The 23,297-nt window shown below is 36.6% G+C and overlaps 1 protein-coding gene across 6 annotated transcripts; it reads right to left on the bottom strand.

The window, feature by feature from the left end:
- Positions 1-360: 360 nt before the first annotated feature.
- LOC133628789 (uncharacterized) lies at positions 361-21,881 on the bottom strand. 6 transcript variants are annotated; one of them, XM_062018113.1, is made up of 7 exons: positions 21,733-21,881; positions 13,295-13,463; positions 11,538-11,660; positions 9,509-9,556; positions 7,097-7,185; positions 5,471-5,563; positions 361-2,840 (listed from the first exon to the last, which is right to left on the bottom strand). In XM_062018113.1, exons 1-7 carry the CDS (start codon positions 21,733-21,735, stop codon positions 2,655-2,657), a joined length of 711 nt encoding a protein of 236 aa, XP_061874097.1. In that variant the 5' UTR covers positions 21,736-21,881; the 3' UTR covers positions 361-2,654. The 6 variants fall into 6 exon arrangements, with proteins under 6 accessions (XP_061874097.1, XP_061874095.1, XP_061874099.1 ...); XM_062018111.1 differs by lacking the exon at positions 21,733-21,881 and adding an exon at positions 20,679-20,753; XM_062018115.1 differs by lacking the exon at positions 21,733-21,881 and adding an exon at positions 15,479-15,611.
- Positions 21,882-23,297: the final 1,416 nt, after the last annotated feature.

Raw genomic sequence — 23,297 nt, 5'->3', positions numbered from 1 at the left:
TTAAATATTTTTTTAAATCTTATTTTTAAGTTAAATGGCAAAAATATAAAATTCTGAATATAACAATGATTTAACTATAAAATAGGTTCAAAATTCACTGAGGTTAATGTTACTTTTCTGCTGACATGCTGATGTCCTACTATGCTTTGTAATGCTTCATAATGAGTTGCTATCATTTCATCGACTTATCATCTAGAGAGTTCTGTAATTTAGTAGTAAGATGACAACATTACCATTAATAAATGCATGACTATTAAGTGTAAGTGTATTAGTGAAAATTTTGTACCTGATACATAATTGAATTTATATATTGTGCAACGTAATAGTGCTAAAATAATTACATTCTACTGTAACATATGCTGAAGTCAATAGTTAGAGTTTTATTGACCTTGACATCACTGAACACTTAACAAATCCAGAAGTTGTAAGTGTTATTTAGAGAATATTCAAAAGCTCTCTTCTGATCGGCCAACATTAGAAGCAACAGAATGATCTTAACTATTGGAAGAATAACAACAAGCCCAGCAGTAAAACTCCACACTGCTAGTAGTCAAAAAAAAGAAGATAAACATTTTAAGGTGTAATAGATGTTTGGAGTTTGATCTACTATAGATAATTGTCTTATTGTAAGGTGCATTATTGTGACTGTCTGATATTAAGATTCTTATTTCAGCTATGTATTTTTTGTTACATTTAAAGAAAACAGTTCCTGCAAGTGCTATGTAGCTTTTAGGTTCTTTCAATGCATCTGGACATCCCCTTGGCATTGGTTCATTATATATATCATTTATATACACACAGAATCACAGAATAATTATGGTTGGAAAAGATCTTTAAGATCATCAAGTCCAACCACTAATCTCACACTATCATGTCTGCCACTAAACCATGTACCTCAGCACCACATCTACATGTGACTTATCTCCAGGCCTGGTGACTCCACCACCTTCCCGGCCAGCCTGTTCTAATGCTTGACAACCCTTTTGGTGAAGAAATGTTTTTAATATTCAATCTCCCCTGGCACAACTTGAGGCCATTTCCTCTTTTCCTGTCACTTGTGACTTGGGAGAAGAGGTCAATCCCCATCTCAATATAAGTTCCTTTCAGGTAGTTGTAGAGAGTGATCACATCTCCTCTCTGCCTCCTCCAGACTAAACACCCCCAGCTCCCTCAGCTGCACTTCATCAGGCTTGTTCTCCAGACCCTTCACCAGCTTTGTTGCCCATCTCTGGACACATTCCAAGCACCTCAGTGTCCCCCCTGTAGTGAGGGGCCCAGAACCAAACACAGTATTCAAGGTGTGGCCTCACCAGTGCCAAATACAGGGGGACAATCACTTTTCTTGATGATACAAGCCAGGATGCCATTGGCCTTCTTGGCCATGTGGGCACACTGCTGGCTCATGTTCAGGTGGCTGTTGACCAACACCCCCAGGTCTTTTTCCTCCAGGTAGCTTTTCAACCACTCTTCCCCAGGCATTGCATGGGGTTGTTGTGGCCCAAGCGCAGGACCTGGCTCTTGGCCTTCTTGATCTTCATACCATTGATACAGCCTGTCCACATCCCTCTGAAGAGCCTTCCGGCCCTCCAGCAGATCAACTCTCTTGCCCAACTTACAGTCCAAATGAAGTGAAATTATCACTTCATCCCAGTGGCAATCCATGCACTGCAGTATAGAATTAGATCTTTAACATCTAATGATCCTGTGTACACTTTTGGTTTGTATCCTCTTATATACTTTGTGCCTTACAGAGTATGGTCTATGGTAGTCTGCAGCTATCATTGCACCCTGACAGACCCTGGTGCTAAAAGACAGATATCCTTTCTGTTCGTCAAATACCTAGTGTTTACCTTATTCAGTCAATTTTAGTATTTGATTTTTTTTCAAGTGTTGTTCTTCACTCTTTGTTTGCAGCTGAACTCATGATTTATTTCCCTGATGATTTCATAATTCAGAAATGGAAGCCAAATGTCAAAGTAATTTCTTGCTGATTTTCACAAGTATCTGTAATGCCTCATCAGTTCAATGCATCTCACTCCTTCTGCCTACATGTGTATGTGTACTGAGATACGGTACATAGAGCTGCTATGCTGTATAGATGCTGAAATTGCATAATGGAGTAGATCAGATGATGTGGAGCTACAGGAATCTTCAGTCTAACCTTCGGTATTTTCCTTTGTTCTCATTTAGATCTGAAATACCTTTTCACTCCTTTCCCTAAGTCAGTCAGAACTTGAACATATGCATTAATAACTTATAAAAGTTTTCAAGTTCAGGTGAGCTCCTAAGAGATATTTTTTTGAAAATGTTTTCCATATTTACCACATGGAAAACTAAGTGTGCTTTGTATTTCATATTCATGGATGCTTCCTTCCTTTTTCCTGTCTTTGAAATATCCCCTATGTATTTTTCCTTTCCTGGAAGAATTTAGCTCCATAAAGCCATCACTATGCAGGTAGGACACAAAGAGACAGTAAGATCAGTAAGACACTGTGAAAGTACAGAAATAAAGAATGCAAAACAGTGACTCAAAAAATTACAACAACAACAAAAAGACAGTTAAGTTAAAATGGAAATTGATTGATCTCAGTCATCCCTCTGTTAGCTTTTTATAGGAGCTGCAAGAACACTTAGGACACAGAAAGGTAGAAAAGCTACTTTTCCTGTAAATATGACACCCTGAAGTAAAAATTTTTGTCCTCATTGGGTTTGTTTCCTGGCTTGCGAATATCAAGAGAATCGTCATTCACACAGAGATAGTAACTTGTATCTTCATAGCACTGGAACTGCACTGAATCTCCTTGGTAATGCATGATGAAAAAATGATTATCTTCACTCAGCTATTAAAATACAGAAAGTAAAAAAATGTGTTATATTTTTAAAGCCTTTTTATAGGATTTCACATGACAAAAACTCATGCAGTTATCTGGCTTATTGCATTTTGCATGCTCTTCTGCAGCGACACATATTTCACAATTTTTAGATTAAGCTTTGGCAACACCTCATAATTTTGGGACCAATTCTGTGATAAGTATGATTAGAATAACATCACTATTAAAGGACTGAGTATTTCCAGACCCATAGCTGCATTCCTTTGCTTCACAAAAACACCAATACAGTTTTCGTCTGCAGTATATCTGTTACTGTGATGATTTAGGGTTTTCACCTGGTTATTTTCTTACCCTGTCAGCTGCCACTAGCAACAAAATGTCAATTCACAGTTTTTCTTGTGTCTTTTGTAGGAAAATTAGAATGTTACAGTACCAAAAAGCCTTACACAGCTGTTGTATTACAGTTTCTAACACACTTTTTAAAAAGATTCTTCTTTTCAGGAATAACTATTGTTAAAACAAGCATATGCAGGTGTGTGTGGGGTCTGTAGGCACCTCAGGGTGAGGATGGAGAAATGTCAGACCAGAGAAAGAGTATATGCTGAGAGGTAGCCTCTGAAACTACGGCTTAAATCTGCAAAACCTGATAACTCAGGAAACCAAGGAGCTGTTGAATCAGCCCAAGGCCTCCAAGCACACACTGGCACCCACAACAGGCTGTGTAACTCACACCGCATCCAAGGAGCCAGTGACTGCTACAGGTGGACAGAGACTACAGAGCAATGTTCGTAAGCACATCTGCTTGAATGAAGGGCCCAGAGTGTGACTGCCCATGGCTGCCTGAAAGCCCCCCGGATGAGGGTATGAGCCCCTGCTTCTGAGCAAGCTGATGGGGTTGGCCTCTCTGCAACCAGCCCAGTGACCATGGCTGTGTGCAATAAATATTGGTTATTAGCTGTGTTACTTTCCTGACTTCATCCCTTATCAGAATAAGATGTCATAATAAACTATTATTTGCTGTTACAAGCTGTTCTTATTTTATTGTGATAATAAAAAACTAATCAAGAAAAGATATTTTAATAAATAGTGATTGTCAACTGTGTCTCCATAAACCTTAGTTACAGAACTGGAAATTTACAACACTACATGCAGCTCTTCCTGCTGGTGTGACACCAGGCTCCACAGACTCTCATGTTTCTGGTAATTAGACTGGCAGTTTTACAATAAAAAAAAAAAAAAAAAAGAAAATTTCCTGTCTTTAAGACTTATTGTTGAAAGCTAGCAGACTCAATATCACCTTGCAGCATCACATAGCTTTGCCATTGGCCATGAGAAGTATTTTTCCATCACAGTTAATTATTCCCGTACTCTTTCATCCTAAGGCCAATGGAAGCATAATTCATTGTATCAGAAATATCTTACAAATTTCCTAAGCTTTGGTTCTTTCTCCTTTTACATAGAACCAAGGAATATCTGTGCCAAAGATCTCATCAGGAACTGAAATTGAAGGATCCACTTTGATTTTCCAGGCCTGGTAAGCAGGAGATTTGTTCTTTTTTGTTCTTTTTTTTTTTTTTTTCCTAAAGAATACATACTGTAGATCATAACTTTGTAAGACCATTTCAGAATTACTTCAAAAAAGAAACTTTTAAAAATTTCAAATTCCTTTCTGATTTAGGAGGACTGTTAGCATGTCAGAAATATGAAGCTGGAATTTTTAGGTTTTTGGTGTTTCACATTGGCTATTAGGAAGTTCTGAAAGCTATCTAATCCTAGACAGGTTTAATTTTTCTCACTAAAATTGGAAGAATTGTTTTTATAAACTGTCTGAATAGTAAACCCACTAGACTACAACCCTAACAAAAATTATTATTAGCTGCTGAAACGTTTTTATTTTCTCTCTGTTGGAATGTTTTCTAAGATATCTTCTGGAACAACTAGTTTCTTTCCTGTTCTCACAATGGTTTTTTTTTTTTCTGTCTAGAGGAGAGCCAATAAAATCAAGCTATGGTCAGAAAAACCTGTTAAGAAACCAGACAGAAACCTGTATTTCTGTACACAATGATTTATAACCACACTCCTGATTTATAGCAATCTACTGATACAGAGTTCAGTCTGAAAGTACTTCAGTTACTGCTTACTTTTAGTTTATTTTTTTTACATTAAATTTTATAGAGATATCTTTCATGTTTTCATTACTTCACAGAAGTTTTTGACTGATGGATTCACTGTTTCTTAAAGACAGTGTTATTCTTGCTATCTGACCCTTTTAGATCTGCTAATACACTCGTCCAAATTTTTTTAGAACTTTGTACCAAGTGAAAACTACTTTGTATCTCTCTGCATTTTATATGAGCATAATAATACAATGGAATCTTTCATGTTTTAATTGAAGGTCGGACATTTTGCCTGTAGATTGAAGAGTGCGCTCATGGATACAAGTACACTGAAAAGTTTGAAAATGTTCTTATTTTCCTTTTTCTGAGGAAAATACTAAAAATCATCTGAAGCAGGAAAGTAAATGATTAGTCACGTAATGAGTAGCTGCAGGGTGCATTTACCTGCACTTTTTTTACACCTATGTTTGCACACACTTCTGTCACACACTCATTCATATTTCTTTGATTGCAACTATGTACCTGTTTGAAGTCAGGATCTTCATGGTTGCATGTTTTCCTGTTGCAGCTTTCCACTGAAGGGTAATCAGGCTCTGAACAGGATGCTTTTAAGACCTGTGTTTACAACCATTCAGATTGGTAATTTTGTCTTCATGTTTTGCTCTTTTAATTCAACAAATGTCATATTAATTCTAAAGAAAACTCTCCTTTTTTCAAGTCCATTAATGATTAAATTCAAATTATCCAAGATGAATGGGTTGATAAGTTTTGGAAACACTTCCAGGAATATTCTCCTCTTTAATCATTTGCAATGCAAAAAAAAAAAAAAAATAAAAAAAGCAAATACTGAAAACAGTTCCTTCAACTTTAATGCCAAAATTTTATTTTGCAATGCAGCCAAGACTGAACCACGTTGTAACAGAATACCAAAACTTTGTGACAAATAAGGAGCCCTGTCATCTTCCATATCAGAATTCCTGTTGAGATTAAGAAAATTACTTGTATTCTACTAGAAAAAAGAAAGGTCCATGACCTTTCCAATGTCTTTACACATATGGAAGACCCTATATATGTCTTACCTCATTTTCAGATAAGAACTGCTTTTAATGTTATGAAAAGTGATGTGGTATAAGCTGGTACTTTTAAATAAGTAAGTGGGAAGTAAAATCCATTAGGGCTCAATACTTGGTTCTTTCCCTGATTTGGTGGAACACCTTTCAAACAATTAATATATGAAAAGGTAACCTCTGAACCAGAAAAATTATTTTGAAGTAGTTGCTCTTTCAAAGACAAAACCAGAAAAACTCAGTGCAATTACAGGCTATTAATATAATTAATGTATCTTACAACATAGATGTCCCCAGACAATTTCAGGAAATAGATGTTATGGAAAGTCATCAGTGAATTAAAAACAAATGAAAACCACAAAAAAGTTATTTTGAGGAAACATTTAGTGATTTACGTCATCGTGCATGGCCAACATTAGACAAAGGGTCATTCCTTATCATAATGTAACCTGTATAAACAGAACTTCTTAGACCTTTGCCTTGTTTTGGAGAATAAATTTCAACATAATATTCTTCCTTGGACAGATTTTAGTAAATATTATAACCCTTCAATAGAGAAAACTATCCTTGGCTGTTCTTTCTACCATAAACAAACCTTCACAGGACTGGAGAAAATGAGAACGCTCTGACAACAGATGGTAGATGTTTAAAACAGGAGACAATGTTCATCTGTATTTTCATTTCATTACATTCTTTATCTTGTAATTTAGATTGATTACCAGAAACTATTTCCTCTCTTGAACTCATTTCTTCCCAAGACAGCATTCCTGCACCTTCTCCCCCTTTATTTCCTGCATATGTTCTGATTAAGAGATACTCTCTCCCTTCAGAGAGACTGGAACCTAATATCCCTGCCTGTTCTCTAGTGACAGTAGTAAAACATTTAACCCAATGATTCTTGCACTAACCTAATTTAAATATTTTCCCCATCAGAGAATATTATCGTGAGAGGATGAAGTCAGAAGCTGTGAAATGTGGAAGGCAGTAAGTGAAGGCAAATGAATTTGTAAAGGTCTGGGGTTGAAATTGTCCTATAGTAAGAGAGAGAATACACAAATTACAAAGGAAATAAACATCTTACCTTCAGACAGAGCTGCTTCTTACCCTTGCACAACAGGATAAATTCATTAAGCTTTGATCTCTGTGTGAGGATCACCAAATTTTTTGAATCTGTGTTACACAGAGGAGAATATTGTAATTAATTCTATGTCACTTTCTAAAACAAAGCATATCTGAAAATATTCTGTAAAGAGGCAACATTCAGATTTGCTTTACATTGATAGGCATAGTAATAGAACCAAATATAATCACTCTTGATACCATTCACCTCTGTAAAGTATTTAAAGTGTATGGTTTTATAAATCTTTAAATATTCCATAAATATATTTTATTTCTCCATGTTTGTAGTTAACGTGTACACATTATTTTATATATACAATTCAAACATATGAATTATACATTTGTATAGATAATGTGAACTTGAAAGACATATACATTAGCACCTAACACATAACATGTAATATATATGTTTATGAAATATACCTGACTACATGTACATTAATATAGTAAATGTATTATTTTTCCCTTTTATTTTCTGCATGTTCTCTAGATCAAAATCTTCCTATCATCTTAATTCTGGGTGCATTGGATTTACTTCCTTTTGAGATTATATGGTATTTATACAGTGTCTTTTCAGCTGCAGGAAATAACAGTATATCAGTAATACAGGATACTCCTCAGATTGATAAATCAAAAATATTAATTACATTTTGGTACTTCAAGGCCTAAGCAATAACTAAATAAGTTGAGGTACCCATAGTCAACTGATAGGACATAGAAGAGCATTACCTAGAAAAGCCCATGACATTAGTAACTATCCAGTGATGTTATATCCATCTGATTCCCTTGCAGACTTGCTTCAAATAATACCACTTGTCCTTTTAAAATTATCTCAGGCATAGTGTGTAAGATAAAACATATAAAGAAAAGTAGCAGTTGATCTAGATGTCCATCACTGCAGCAACTGAATACAAATTTTGCAGAGGTTAGGTAACTGTGCATTAACAGTTGAACTTTTTTTTTTCTATCATGTCACAGAGGATATTTTTCACCCTTTGAGGTATATTAAGAATCAGCAGAACATATTCATCTCACCTGACTGATTTTAGCTGCTCTAATCCTGGCACTGATTTTAGTTGCCCTAACTTACTCAAACAGTAATGTTTTTGTGGAAGTCTCTGAAGAAACTTTGCCTGAGATAGCTACATATTATCATAAAAATCTGTGTTAAAAATTGATACACACACCGGCTTAGTATATTTTACTCAATTTACATACATATTCAGATAAGTTTAGTACAAAGTAGAAAGTCTAAAATTCTGCCATTTTAGTTAGGTTTTGTGACAGTGGTATACATTGCCTCAGCTGCATTTGTCCAATGTCAGCTGTAGAAGCAAGAGAGATTCAGGCAAAAGAGATACCGTAGCCAAGACAAGAGTGTTCTGATTCACAGGAGAGAGTGGCAACAAAAGAGGAGTGCAGGAATGCAGACAGTTGATACAGAACATACATCAACATGAGTTCAATCCCAGTCATCTGTGGGTTTCTTTCCAGAGTTTATTGTGATGTGCTTATACATTGTTTAGTCTGAGTAAGTCCAAAGGAGTCTAACTTTGCCTGTCACCTCTGAAAAATGGGACAAGAGGTCTATCAGGTGGACAGTGAATGTCAAGGAAAGTAAGGAACTTTTCTATGATTTCATATATAATGTTTCCACTCTCTGATGGCTTTGGAATGAAATACTTAGCCCTCTGGTTACTAAAACCTTACCAAAATTTAAGGGCAAATTTCACAAATTCATGTGAAGGAAACACTTTGAAACCACATTTTATTTCAAGTGTCCCTGAAATACAAAGTGTTGGTATTTGTAAGGGTATAAATATTTTATACTGCTACCTAGAAATTCTTATTTGGCTGTTTTTCAAGATGAACACATGGATATTCACTCTCATCTATTACAGTAGCCTTTTATGGCTGAAATTAGGATAAATTCCCTACTGGATTACCTGGAACTGACACATCTTTGTTTTTCCCCACAATTTCTTATGCTTGCAATATGAAAGTTTCAAAAATCTGTCTCCTCTTTATTCATATTCATATCTTTTTGTTTTTCCTCTTCTTGCTAGCCAGCAATAGAGCACACACATTTTTCTTTTTCAAAAATTGGCATTTTCTAGCTTGGATGCATTCAATTTGTTTACATTTGTCTTCAGGTAATTGCTCCATCTTGTAACTTTAAAGGTTTCTTCTTATGGAACAAAGAAAGGCTCTTTCATTTCTAGAATTGTCCAACAATGTGAAAATCTGGTGTCATATGTTATTTCTAATGTTAAGTCTAAATAAAAAACATTACTAACTTTTTTCCTACCCTCCAGCGTCTATTCAAAACCACACCCTAACAAAGGGAATAACATTTATTCCCCAAGAGTCTTACCAGTAACTGCTGGTTCATTCTTTGTGAACACACTTAACCAGGCAATATCTGAAACAGAAAATATTTACAAATATGTGGAGTTAGTTAGATTCTTCACATTTTAAAACATCACACACAATTTAAAGAATTGTTTTAAAACATAATCTGAGAAAGTGTGTAACAGCAATAGGTGTCAGACCATTTCTTCTAGGTCTCTGGATTCATATAACCCTGGAAGACTGTACAGTTAAGCTTGCAAACAAGTACCCCGAAGTCTGAACTCTGATTCTAATAAATTTATTGATTGATTAATTATATGTTGCAAAGGAGAATGCACATGAAAAAACAGTGGTCAGTAATGAGATGTAAGGCCTAAAATGCTATCAAAAAGAAGACTGAAAGTCTTTGGTAGCATATGTGAAGACCCTAATATGAAAGGTCTAAGATTGGAAAGTAAGAGGTAACGATATCAAGGGAGTTCTGGCTTTTCTAAAGTCAGCCTAAATCACACTGCCAGCTACCACTTGAAGTTAAAGTCACAAATATCCATGTTACAGCTGGTCCCTAATATGTTGCTTTAACTGCATCATCATTAATATGTTTGTGGTGCTTGTGTTTACATATACAAGAATTATCATATAGAATTTCCTTTTTTATTATTTTTCTTCTAGGAACACCAGTATTTTCTACATCAGGATTATCACACTATGAATCTACTCACAATCTGTATCTGTTGCATACCTATACAGGTTTTGCTTCTGTTCATAAGTTAGCAATACTAATTGTTTGAGTTACTTCAAAAATTCTACAAAGGCATCAAGTAAAAGATACTTCAAAGGATATAATGCATACTTCAATACCTCATCAGTGCAGGTGTCATTATTCACAATGTAATAGAATAAAAATAACACTCATCTAGTTTATTTCAAACAAGACTTTCTGTGTCTCCATCCTATGAAATGGACTTCCCATTTCTGTAAAAGCTGGGGATTTTTGTAAGAAATAAAATTTCAGTAAATTGATTGTTGTCTTCCAGATATCAACTTTTTCCTCTATTTTGACTAGAAATACATTTTATTGGTTTTCTCCTTAATTTCACATCTCTAGAAATTCTATAACTCTAGAATTGTATTTATTGCTTATTTGCCTCTACTGAAAGAATACACTCCAACAACTACTTCTCTGATGTTAGTTCTGATGTCATCTCTGCTGTCAGTTAAAGAAACCCCATTTGAGATAAAAGAAGACTTTCATGAAAATATCCAATTTCCAATATCTCTATTTTTATCCATTTTGCCCTCATCCCAGAGAATTACCTTTGCTAAACATCTAAACTTCCCTTTAACTCAAATTGGAGTAAACCAAATTATCTTATTATTTAAGTATACTATGTATCTTCCTTCTGTAAACTGGAATAAAAGTTTTTTTGTATCACTATAAAAATTCATAAGTAATAAAGCAATAAAATGTAACATCCTCAGAAAACACAGAATCACCTGGATTGGAAAAGACCTTTAAGAACCTCACATCCAACCATTAACCCAGCACTGCCAAGCCCACCATTGAACTATGCCCCAATGCACCACATCTACACATCTTTTCAATATGAGCAGTGATAGTGACTCTACCACTGCTCTGGACAGGCTATTGCAACATTTGACAACTCTTGCTGAAGACGTTTTTCCTAACATCCATTCTAAATCTCCCCTAACACAACAGGAAGCTGTTCCCTCTTGTCCTGTTGCTTGTTACTTGGGAGAAGAGACTAAAGCCTACCTTGCCACAGTCTCCTCACAGGTATCTGTTGAGAGCAACAAGGTCTCCCCTGAGCCTCCTCTTCTCTAGACTAAAAAATCCCAGCTCTCTCAGCCACTCCTCATGAGACTTGTGCTCTAGACTCTTCACCAGCTTTGTTGCCTTTCTTTGGATGTGCTCCAGCACCTCTATGTCTTTTTTCAAAACTGAACACAGTACACTTACAGCACATTAAAAAAATGTCCTACAGTACTACACATACAGTTGGTGAGTTTTGGTATAAAAAGCACACTACCTTCATGAGATTGGGAATCCTTTGTTGATATTTCATGATGACCATCTTCATCTATGTCAAAATGCACTGTTTTTGAATCTTCAGTCAGTATATAGCATTTTAGTGTTTTTCGGAGACTAAACACTAATAAAAAATTAGTTGTAATTAATTTTACTTTCAATAAAAACTAGCAAAATTCCAAAATAAAGTGTATTATTATAGCAATCCTTGCTTGATAATCTGCCTATATATGAACTATGAATAGTATGTCTAGCATATAATAGAAATTATACAATGATCTTAAGCAGCAGGGTTTGGGGCTTGATGACAGCGTGAAGAAACAAAGATTTCTTTACTTGGGAAGTTAACTCAATGAGAAGAAAATATGCATGCTGAACCTTTTGAAGAATTACAGTGTGCAAAAACTTGAGCTTGAAAAAATGACTTCCAACACAACAGCCAGAGGACAGTGTTCCAACACAATAGCGGGATAGGGGATTCTGGACAACCTGCAGATAGTTATGTTGAAAGAGACTAATGGATTGGGAGGAATTTGAACGTGAGAGTCAGGGGCTAAATTAGCAGTTGATTAGTGAATTAGTGTTACAGTGGGGGAGAGAGCCCTGTGGGGAGCCAGAACAAGCTTGTGTACAGCAGCCTGCACACAGAGAGAGATGCAAAAACCACAGAGTTAAGTTTTAAGTAGTCATTCTAAAGAAGAGAAGAGATAAAGTAGGGAAATTATCTCTGCAGCATTACGTTTCTAGACTAGTTTCCTTTATTTTACAGATGAGTACTTGCCTGTTTCCCAGTTTTGCACTTTGAAAATTGGGTCTGTGTGCAGGTAAGAGTTGTAGGTTAGAGTGGTCTAAAATTTTATGGCCACCAAAAATAGCAGTATTTATTTGAGGGATCAGTTAAGAGCTTTCTGAGACCACACAGACCTCCTGGGTATGCTGTAAGAATAGTCCTTTCTGTGCCAGAACAATTAGGCAAGTAAAACAACAGGAAGTTTGAAATACATCAGCAGTGACATAATATTCTGGGAATGCTTAATTTCACCAAACACCAGGCTGTTAATTTTATGTTGATGTACCTCCTCTGAAACATCTGTATTTAAGCAGTCATTCGGGAAAAAAAACAGAGCTGTTTCCGAGAAGCTTTCCTTTCACCTCGTCTAGGCTAAGCAGAAACTCTGCACACAGAGCCAACAAAAGAGACGGATGATGCATGTCCTGACAGCTGATTCACACCGTCCAGAAGTGGCAGGTCTGACGCCTCTTATATCACAATTTTGGCAAGGGCATAGTCAATCTCTGCATTGGCAAAGACCTCCTCTTCAAACACCTGGCAACTAAGGCTACCAGGCTTTCAGAAAAAAAGATAGGTTTTTCTAAAAAACAACAGGATGACTACAATAATCTACACAGATATATTACCGTAGTTTAGAGTAAGAATTCTACTTTTAAGAATTACAAGAATCACAAGAACTAGTACAGTGCCCAAAATAAAATACTTGCCAGGCCTGCTATGTCATTCACTCTTTTGCAGGGAGTTACAGATTAGTTTAGGAATTACTGGATTTGGTGGTACAAAAAATCTATTGTCAGTATTTTGAGGAGTATTTCTGTACGAGTTGCTTTAAAGGCAGCTTTCAGGTTTTTTGTTCCTATGAGTACATTTATTTTTTACCTTACTACAGTTAAGGTCTTACAGATATTTTAATGCAGTTGGATTCTGTCTTGGATTGGAAACATTTTCTGAAATTACAAACATACCTGTCAGTAAAGAATTACCTGACTTCTGAGGAGCTGCTTTCACAGTTTTCAACAGAGCTTGCCTCTTACCAGACTGCCTTCTACGGAGAGATGCTTCATATGGCTTTTTGCGGCCCGAGCGGAGAAGCATTGTGGAAATCCTAATAACCAGAGTTGCCTCTCTTTTGACCTAAAGTAGAAGTTGGAATTTATCACAACACTTCACATATCAGTTGAGAAATGACTTTGCGAAGAGTGTAATTTTCATAGATGACAGTTAAAGAAATAAGGTGAAACTATGATTCTACTAATGTTTAACTGCTTGCATGATCCAATTCTGTGTCTTACAGGGCAAAAATGACATGTTTCCAGGGATGGTGAATCAATTATCTATCTACATTTCCATTAAGACACAAGTTATAGTGGATGCAGTTGTGTTGAAGGAATGGATTTTTAAAGACTTCCCCTTCGATAAAGTACAACCAGTTTATGTGAGTTCAATTTAATTTATTTATGCTTCTCAAACATTGGATGGAAAAAAAATATTCTATTTATCCTTCAGAATAGTCTAAGATAATTTTCAAAGTATTCATAACTGAGAGAAAAAGACATTAACTTCAACACAGCAAAGTCTGACTTTCAGAAAATATATGCTGCCATATTGCAATTTTTAACCAAGATCCAGGAAACGTCACCTAAGGAATGAGGACTGGAGTTTGGAAATTTGAGGAGCATATTAGAATTGTTAATGAATGTCACCAGTGGCCATGAAAACAAGTCAATCACCTACCATTAGCAACCATTCATATTTTGACCTGATTAATATTTCCTTTACAATTCAATAATTTTACTTTAATCTACTCTGTATTTTCCAAATGATACTGTATTTGTGATGATATTCATTAAAAAAAAAAAAAAAAAGCTCTTCAGTTTTTGAAAGTTTGATGAATAAAAGGATTTAAGCATTACCTAGGATAGGAATCCAAAGGAGAGCTTGGTGTCTAAGAATGGGAACTACATTGACTGAGGAACCATCCAGGCAGCTTAAATGATTATATTTCAGAAAAGCTAAGGACCTTACTTAGGTTTGAAGAAAGGAAAGCTGGAATTCAAAGTCTACACACTCTCCTGTAGATAACTGTTTATCACAACTGTTTATGGCAAGAGCAGACTAAAGGAAAAAATGAGCTTAAATTGTGTCTGATGCCCTGGCAAATGGACTAAACAAAGACCAGTATAATCTTAGCCCCATGCATCTTTACACAGAATGACTGAGTGTTATTTAAGCCTGAGAAATTCATGGCTCTAACACCAGTGTAATCATTTGTGAACTCACCTAGGGAAAGGGAATTTTGTCTTCTAGTTTGGTTCAGTTCTCTGATGCAGAGTTGAGAGATGTTAGCATGCTAAATGTTCAGGATTAATAAAGTGTAACAACCCTGTTTGATCTAGGATGCTAAAAGATAGATATTTAATCCTTTACAGAACATTGCCACGAAAAATAAAAATGCAATTCTAGTTTGCATTTGATCAGAAGTTCTGAAAATTCCAGTCATTGATTTTTATACTCCTTGAAGCAGTTGGGGAATTGTATCCTGCTGGATTTGCCCTTCATATACTGCAGTTGCTAATGCCAGTTTATGCTGAAGTAGTCCTAAGTGCTTAATGAAATATTTCTTTTTTTCTGAGAACCAATGTGATACCATGCAAGCCACCTAGATCTGGAGCCTTTCATCTACATTATTTGCACATTCCACTGTAAGAAAAGAAGGAAGATAATTAAAAGATTTAAAGACCCTGAGAAGATTAATTCTTAGGAAACTTTCTATAGAGAAAAATAGACACGTAATCTTGAGGTGCTGCTAGACTGTACTTTAATTATAGTGGCTTTCTTGAACAAGTCCAAAAAAGAAAAGTACTTGGTAAAAGTTCAGGTCTGTTAGGTCTCCAGAACAACTAAAGCTCTGTAAAATTAACAACAAAAGCTTCCTCACATTTCTTAAGACTGAGTGACATATAAATACTCCTATTTCAATAAGCTTTTCATCTTATACCATAGTCTTACATAGATGTCACCTATTTCAACTTACTTCATTCTTACTCACAGTTGTTGTGTGTCTCTCCCTATGTTGAGTTCTTTGGTTTAACATCTTTTATATCTATTTCTTTCCGCCCATCGCTGCCAGCTCCCCTCCTCCAGTTTACCTGCTGGGTATGATGCCCTCTGGTATGGAATAGCCCTTTGACTAGTTTGGGTCAGCTGTCCTAGCCATGCTCCTTCTCAGTTTCTTGTGCACCCTGAGCCTACTGTCTGATAAGGCAGAGTGAAGCGCAGAAAAGGCCTTGCGGCTGTGCAAGCACTGCTTGGCAATAACAAAAGCATTCCTGTGTTCCGTGATATCAACATTCTTCTCAGTACAAACCCAAAACATAACCCAATAGCAGCTACTAGGAAACATATTAACTCTATCCCATCCAAAACCAGGACAGGCACATTTGTGGCAAGTGGCAACAAGTTCATCCTAATAGCACAGGGAGTCTGAAATTTTTTCCTGCTATATACAGCATACCAATTCACCTATATGAAGGCAGCAAAGAAAATCTGTTATATATTTTCTCTTATCCTGTTAGTGATCTCATTTTTCTTAGCCATTGTTCTCTCTTCCCTAGACACATCTGATCATAAAAGTAAACTAAATTCAATATATGAAAACATAATTTTAAATTTTGGGGTTCATTCACATACAATCCAACAGCATCTCATACTTTATAGGTACATTCATAGCAAGCTATCTTCAAGATCATTAAAAGATCAGAATGGTTTTTGTGACGTTTATATAGATTGCAGCTGACAGTCCTGCTTCCAAAGAATGTAACTCCTCAAAGTTTGTTTCAGCTGAACAGTGCCTTAAAAACAAATACAGCTAATAAATAATGAAGTGGTTGTCTCTTTCAAATCAGACAGATTTTAGGAAATCTATACTCTCAACTAGATACAGGGATATATAAAACTAGATGTAAACTAGACTAAGGAAGAGATTTCAGAAGAAAACTTTAAAGTAAACTGAAAAAAAATTACTACTTTTTAGAATCTAAACAAGCAGTCCAATAAAAATACTCTTAAATTGAAGCCTATTTAAAACCTTGCTGTAATCTTCCACACTTGCTTACCTTACTTTGCCTGCTATTGCCTCTGCTGGGGTACTTCTACTCAGCAGAATGCAAGAAGTAGCTCTGTTACAGCGAATTTATTGTCTGAACACATGGCAGGAAGCCAAACCTCTGAATAAAACAAAACTCTGACGTGAACTTAATCTTTTAGATCTCTACATTCACTGATGTACGTTAATATTCTCGTGGCTTTAACTGCTGGTGGAATTACAGGAGCCTTGGAAATGGCAAGAACAAACTTTTAAGAATCTGTTTCTCTGAGATGTCACAGAAGCTGTTCTCCCTAGAAGTGTGGTTTTGTGTAATGTCTGAATACACTCATAAATACTCTTCTGATATTTTACTGATATTGTTCTTACTATAATTTCTTTCCAAGGCTGATCAGGGGCAGATGATCAGTTTATGGAAACACAGACATATTAAAAGTACGCGTGTAGCTTCAGTTGCAAGGAGCTTGGAACAAATTAACTACTTAAACATTAACCCAGCATTAGATGGACTTTGTGGGCACTGTACCAATGGCAATAGTTGGGGTTGTGACATGACTGGACTTGTTTAGTGGGGTGCTGTATTTCTTTGTCCATAAAGTCTAGATAATGTGTTTTATCATACCAGAACCAGCTCTTTCATTATCACATTTGCCATGTTCAGTTGACTTTATCTATCTATCTACCTACATACATTCCTAACCCTTCACTCATTGGTTGTCTCTATTCATACACACTGAATTTGTTTAGTAATAAGTAGGCCTTGCAGTTTTAAAGGATTGAGCCACACTTTTATAGACTTCACTGAAATAATGAAACTCCTCTAAAAGTAATGATGACTTCTCTTTTTTTTTTTTTTTTTTTGCCAGTGTTCTTAAAATCAAGGAGCCACTGTTTTCATTTAGAATTTGTGTAATATGAGAAAAACATTCTACATTTTCCCTTTGTCTGGTTTAGGAAATTATTTTATTAGTTCATTAAGCCCTCACTGGACACTGGTTCTAAATCCAGTTGGTAGAAAAGCTTTGTTACAAGACATATGTAATGACGAAGTAATTTGGCTATTATTCAAGCAGACTGAAAAATATGGGAAGGATTCTAAATTTTATGAGGTGTCATTTCTGTGCAGGACAAATTTGATTAAAAACATATGTCAAAAGCAGTTGTTCAGAGGCCTCTAGGTCAGAATCTGATGATGCTCTATCATCTGCATTTTTTTTGGTAAGAAGCAGATGGATACAGGCCGCAAGATACAGACAGCATGCCATGAACCATCTTTACAGGCTGTATCTGTTCCTGGACGGTGAGGCAACATTCAAGGCTTATGTGAAGTGTTTGCTGTTCTTAAAGCCACCGCATAGAACAGGTTTTTATTTTAAATAACCAACTCTATGGTCTATGCCAACACTACTGTAGAATGGATAAATATAAACACACACTATCAGCATGCACTAATAAAAGACAAACTAATGGTAACTGATACAATCTGGAAAGACTAAGCCATGTCAATGCTGAGGATGCAGCCACACTGCACCTGACCTTCCCTCTTAGTCTTTAAAGTTTATTTTAAATTTCATTGTTTAGTCTGTAATTGACAATGTCATTGAGCATTTCTGTACCTGAAGAGCCTTTCAAAATCCACATCAGTAGTGGTCTTCAACTATAAATAGAAGTTTTAGTGCATTATATTTCAAAGTTGGGTATTGGCTCAGCAATAAATCAGCTGCACAGCACCTTCCCTGATGAGCACATAGTCCCATAAGCAACAACAGCATCAAAAGCAAGAACAACTATCAGGTAATTTCAGCATGTCCTGATGAAAAATATCAAGTTAATATTTTTTTAGTGGTCATTTCTCACTCCAGTCTTCAAAAAGGGCAGGAAGGACAAACCAGGAAACTACAGTCTGGTCAGCCTCACCTCCATCCCTGGAAAGGTGATGGAACAACTCATCCTGAATGTTATCAATGAACATACGAAGGATAAGATGGTTATCAGGGAGAGTCAACATGGCTTCACCAAGGGGAAATACTGTTTGACCAACCTGATATCCTTCTATGAGTGCATAACCGGCCTGTCTAGATGAGGGGAGAGCAGCAGATGTCATCTACCTTGACTTCAGCAAGGCTTTTGACACTGTCTGCCATAATACCCTCATCAGAAAGTTCAGACAGTGTGGGCTGGATGAGTAGACAGTGAGGTGGATGGAGAGCTGGCTGAATGACAGAGCCCAGAGGGTGGTGATCAATGGCATAGAATTGAGTTGGAGGCCTGTGGCCAGTGGAATTCCAAAGGGATGAGTTTTGGGGCCAGTCTTGTTTAACATCTTCATCAACAAGCTGGATGAGGGAACAGAGTGTACCCTCAGTGAGTTGGCTGATGACACCAAACTGGGCGGACTGGCTGATTCCCCAGAAGGCTGTGCTGCCATTCAGCAGGATCTCAACCGGCTTGAGAGTTGGGCAGAGAGGAACCTCATGAGGTTCAACAAGGGCAAGTGCAGAGTCCTGCATCTGGGGAGGAACAACCCCATGCACAAGTACAGACTGGGGATTGACCTGCTGGAGAGCAGCATTGCAGAGACTTGGGAGTCCTGGTTGATAAAAAACTGAACATGAGCCAGCAATGTGCCCTCATGGCCAAGAAGGCCATTGGCATCCTGGGATGCATCAAGAAGAGTGTGGCCAGCAGGTCAAGGGAGGTTCTGCTCCCCTTCTACTCTACTCTGCCCTGATGAGGCCTCATCTGGAGTCCTGTGTCCAGTTCTGGGCTCCTCAGCTCAAGAGGGACAGAGAACTTCTGGAGAGAGTCCCGTGCAGGGCCACCAAGATGATCAGGGGACTGGAGCATCTTCCTTATGAGGAAAAGCTGTGGGAACTGGGGCTGTTTAGTCTGGAAAAGAGGAGGCTGAGGAGGGATCTTATTAATATTTACAAATATCTAAAGGGTGGGTGTCAGGAGGTTGGGACATCCCTTTTTTCTATAGTATCTGGCAACAGGACAAGGGGTAATGGGATGAAGCTGGAACACAAAAAGTTCCACTTAAATATAAGAAAAAACTGTTTCACTGTGAGGATGAGGGAGCAGTGGAACAGGCTGCCCAGAGGGGCTGTGGAGTCTCCTTCCTTGGTGTTCTTCAAGACCCACCTGGACATGTTCCTATGCGACCTGATCTAGGTGAACCTGCTTCTGCAGGGAAGTTGGACTAGATGATGTCTAAAGGTCCCCACCATTCTAGGATTCTATGATTCTATGATCTACTCCACTGGAGAGTGAACTGGGGTGAAGACATTTCTCTAGCACACATCTCTTCCTGGCTGGCTATCAGGGAAAGTTTTTCATTCTCTGACTGTGTGCCCTCATACCCTATGTCTCTTTCTCTCTCCCTTACGTTGTCTGTGGCTTTATTTTTCACCCTTCTGTCTCGTGCTCATTTTCTAATTTTCCTAGCTTCACTATTAGAGTAAACATATTTCACAGTTGCAGGCCTTGCTAGTAACTGCATCCCCACAGATACAACACTAGGTCCTGTGCATCACTGGATATATTTTCAAAATTTTCTTCTAATTCAAATTAGCATTTGATATTAAATTATCTTGAAAGGAAATAGCCTTTAGAAAACAATAATATTGAGAAAAACATCAATAAAATTACTATAAAATTCGTTTTCTTGTAATTACTCGCATGGAAATTAAAAAGGAAAACAACTGCCTAGAACTAGTTTGGGGTTTTTTTAAGTAAAAGGATATTCATCTGCAAAAAGTAATACTTGTAGCAATGATAAAAAAGAAAATGTTTCCTGGTGTCACATACTATTGCATGAATAATACTGAGCACACAGTAAATATCAGCAGCTGCACTTTGATTACCAGATAGTTAATTTGCAAACAATTTTCAGGAGACAAAACTCAAAGTCTCTCAAGCTGGAATAAACATGAAACATAGTCAATGGGCTGTACCAGAAAAAAAAGAAAATCAGATACAAAATCTTATTTCTAATGCTAACTCTAGTGCATTGCCAGATTTACACTGGGGGAAAGTTTGGTCACAAATAGTAATATTCTAAAGAAAACATATAAAAACACTTGCAGTGAAAGTAATTAAAAAGACTGAAACAACTGTGAAAGAGAGGATTTTCAGATTTGGGAGATTTTTGATCACAAATATTTGCTCCAGTTTCTAGTCTAAAACCTTACTATTAAGGAATACCGATTGTATTTTCATTATACCAGAACATATTTTAATACCTGTAAGAAAAGTTCCTCTTTTTCTTCACACTGAGGTCCTTCTCCCTCAAAGGCACACATATATCTAGCATCTTACTGAAATAAACTGACACAGTAATTTATTAACATATTTTTTTCTTCCTAGAAACTGTGTAGATTTTAACATTCTAAGAACATTTTAACATGAGCATGTATCAGTTAACATTATCTTGCTTTACATCCCATTTGCATGGCAAGCCAAAGTCATATATAGGACTAAACTGAGTCTACTGTAGCTTATCTATTGCTCCCAGTACTTTCAAACTGTCATTCATTCTGTAATTCTGTTCTACTGTACAGTGAAGCCTTCTATTACTGAAAACTGCAGGAACTTCTATAACCATCCTTGTTTCTGTATACAACAGAACACGAATGATTTAGTAATGCCAGTGCTGACCACTGCTGCAAAGTTTACAAATTTTTTACAAGCCTGTATTTTAAAAAAACATACACAAATAGTGAAAAATGACACTGTTCCTGTTCCAATGCCATTTTACTATTTCTTAACATTCCTCAAAGTCTAGAGTGCTTACACCAAATGTTGCTGCAGTTGTTTCTTACTCTTTATGGGTGATACCATATTTCGTGCTTTGAGGAATAACAGAAGGATGACATCTCTCAGAATTGAAGTCACAAAAGACCTGTATGCCCTCTTCATTCTCTAGAGGAAACACAAGTCCACAGATGGGGTTGAGGAAAAGTAGTGCACTGAACAATAATATGCCACAATACTCATAGTTGCTTTTACTGCATACAAAAGAGTCCTAAGGCTGGCAGGATATCTCCTTGGACAACAGTAGCTTCTCTTTCTCACATGCAAAATTCGTTCCCTTTAACTTTGGCTTTAGCCCTTCTATTCCAAAAGAGAGCAGGATTGGCTTCCAAAGAGAGTGAGAGTAACATAATATAAAGGGACACTTCAGAAGGTTATATTTTAATATCAAAAGTTACACAAATAGAGGCCATGCTCTACCTTTAAAAAGAGATACAGTTCTTTAGTTGTCTCAGTTTTCAATGAGGCACAATGAAGACTTACCATCAGTAGAGAAGGATCCAGTTGGTGTACTTTTAAACAGGTTGGACGTAAACAAGCCTTTTGGACACGAGGGAGTGCATTCACACGTGCTGAGGGCTCTGGCCAATGTTATTGCAAGACCAGTCTTGGTTATCTCTGAAAAGCCATGGCAACTGGAGGAGGTTCCTGAGAACTAGAAGAGAGCAAATGCCACTCCTGTCTCCAAGCAGGATGGGAAGAAGGATAATGGGAAGGACTGACCAATCAGCTCCACCCTGATACCAGACAAGGTGAAACAAATGATACTATAAACCATTTCTACATTATAGAAAGAACAAGAAAGTCATTTGGAGTAGTCAGTATGGATCCACTGAAGAGCACATAATTCCTGATCAACTCTGTAGTGTCCTGCAATGAGATACCTAGCACAGTGGATCATAGGAGTGCAGTGGATGCTGTTTATCTTGACTTTAGTAAGAATTTTGACATCTTTTCACTGCATACCTATTGACAAACTGACTAAATATGGACTAGCTATTCTGTGAAATTAATATTAAGAAAAATATTGTGTATATTGATTAATTTATTTACTCAGACTTTTCTAAGTCTCTTATGTGGAAATAGTAGTGTTTTTTCTTTGAATGTATAGTCTAAACAGATGCATAGAAGAAATTTCGCTGGATGAGATTGAATCCTGTTACATTTTATCCAAATTTAACTGGTGGATTCCTACAACTTTTGTGAAAACACTCCAGAACAAGCAGTAGTATTTCTAGTTATCCAGAAATACAGATCATCCTTTTGATTTATACTTTTCAAATATTGTCCAGTCTTTCCACTATTCTTTATTGATGGACTGCTACAGTAGGATACAAATGTTGTCTTGTATGTGCATTCAATATGTGGCTAAGCACTATCACAGCTGCTTCTGTTTAACACCAGTCACCAAGCACAGTGACATACAACTCATGCTGTAGAACTGTTGATAACGTGAACATATTTGGAGGAGTTCTCTTTTCCCCTGTCAGAAGCAGACATTCATATCTGAGTGACTGCAGTTTTAGCCTTGATACATCTTCTCAGATATTATACAATATGATCTTTACAGTTAGTCACTATAAAGGAACTGAACAGACAGTGAACTAAGCAGTTTTAAACATATAAACATTTAAACATTGCCATTCTATGTACTTTTAATGTCTGTATCTAGCCTCTTAAAAAAATATGTCTTTGCTATTATATTTATATCTGTCTTTTTTTCTCCACTGCAGCAATGGGAAAGGGAAATAAGGGAAATAATTCCTTAATGCCAGTGGAATGAAAAACAAGTTTCAGCAATTACACATACTAAAGAAAAATTACCAAAACTTTCACACAGACAACTAAGTCTGTATGAAGAAATTTTGTGGTTGCCATTCTTGTGTTGCACAAGCATCAAGAAAAGAGTAAAAATGTACAGTGTTGGAGATGGCTAGATTCATGTTACTCTGATTTTCTAAGGAACTGAGGCTTATGCAGTTGTACTGGCAGTCTCTCTGTCCTTTCCAATTGACTAAGTTTGGCAAGGGCAGCAAAGGAGGAAGCTT

Source organism: Colius striatus, chromosome Z (assembly GCF_028858725.1).
Source record: "Colius striatus isolate bColStr4 chromosome Z, bColStr4.1.hap1, whole genome shotgun sequence".
NCBI classification, from domain to species: Eukaryota; Metazoa; Chordata; class Aves; order Coliiformes; family Coliidae; genus Colius; species Colius striatus.
This window is presented reverse-complemented; position numbering and strand designations above follow the sequence as displayed.

What these genes read in the sequence shown, in the direction of transcription:
- LOC133628789 (XM_062018111.1), bottom strand. Translation starts at nt 20,738, where the DNA reads ATGTGTGCCTTTGAGGGAGAAGGACCTCAGTGTGAAGAAAAAGAGGAA. An exon ending in AAGAGGAACTTTTCTTACAG is followed by an intron (nt 13,464 to 20,678) that starts GTATTAAAATAT and finishes CTTCTACTTTAG; the next exon opens with GTCAAAAGAGAGGCAACTCT. An exon ending in AGAAGCAGCTCTGTCTGAAG is followed by an intron (nt 5,564 to 7,096) that starts GTAAGATGTTTA and finishes TTGTAAACACAG; the next exon opens with GTCTTAAAAGCATCCTGTTC.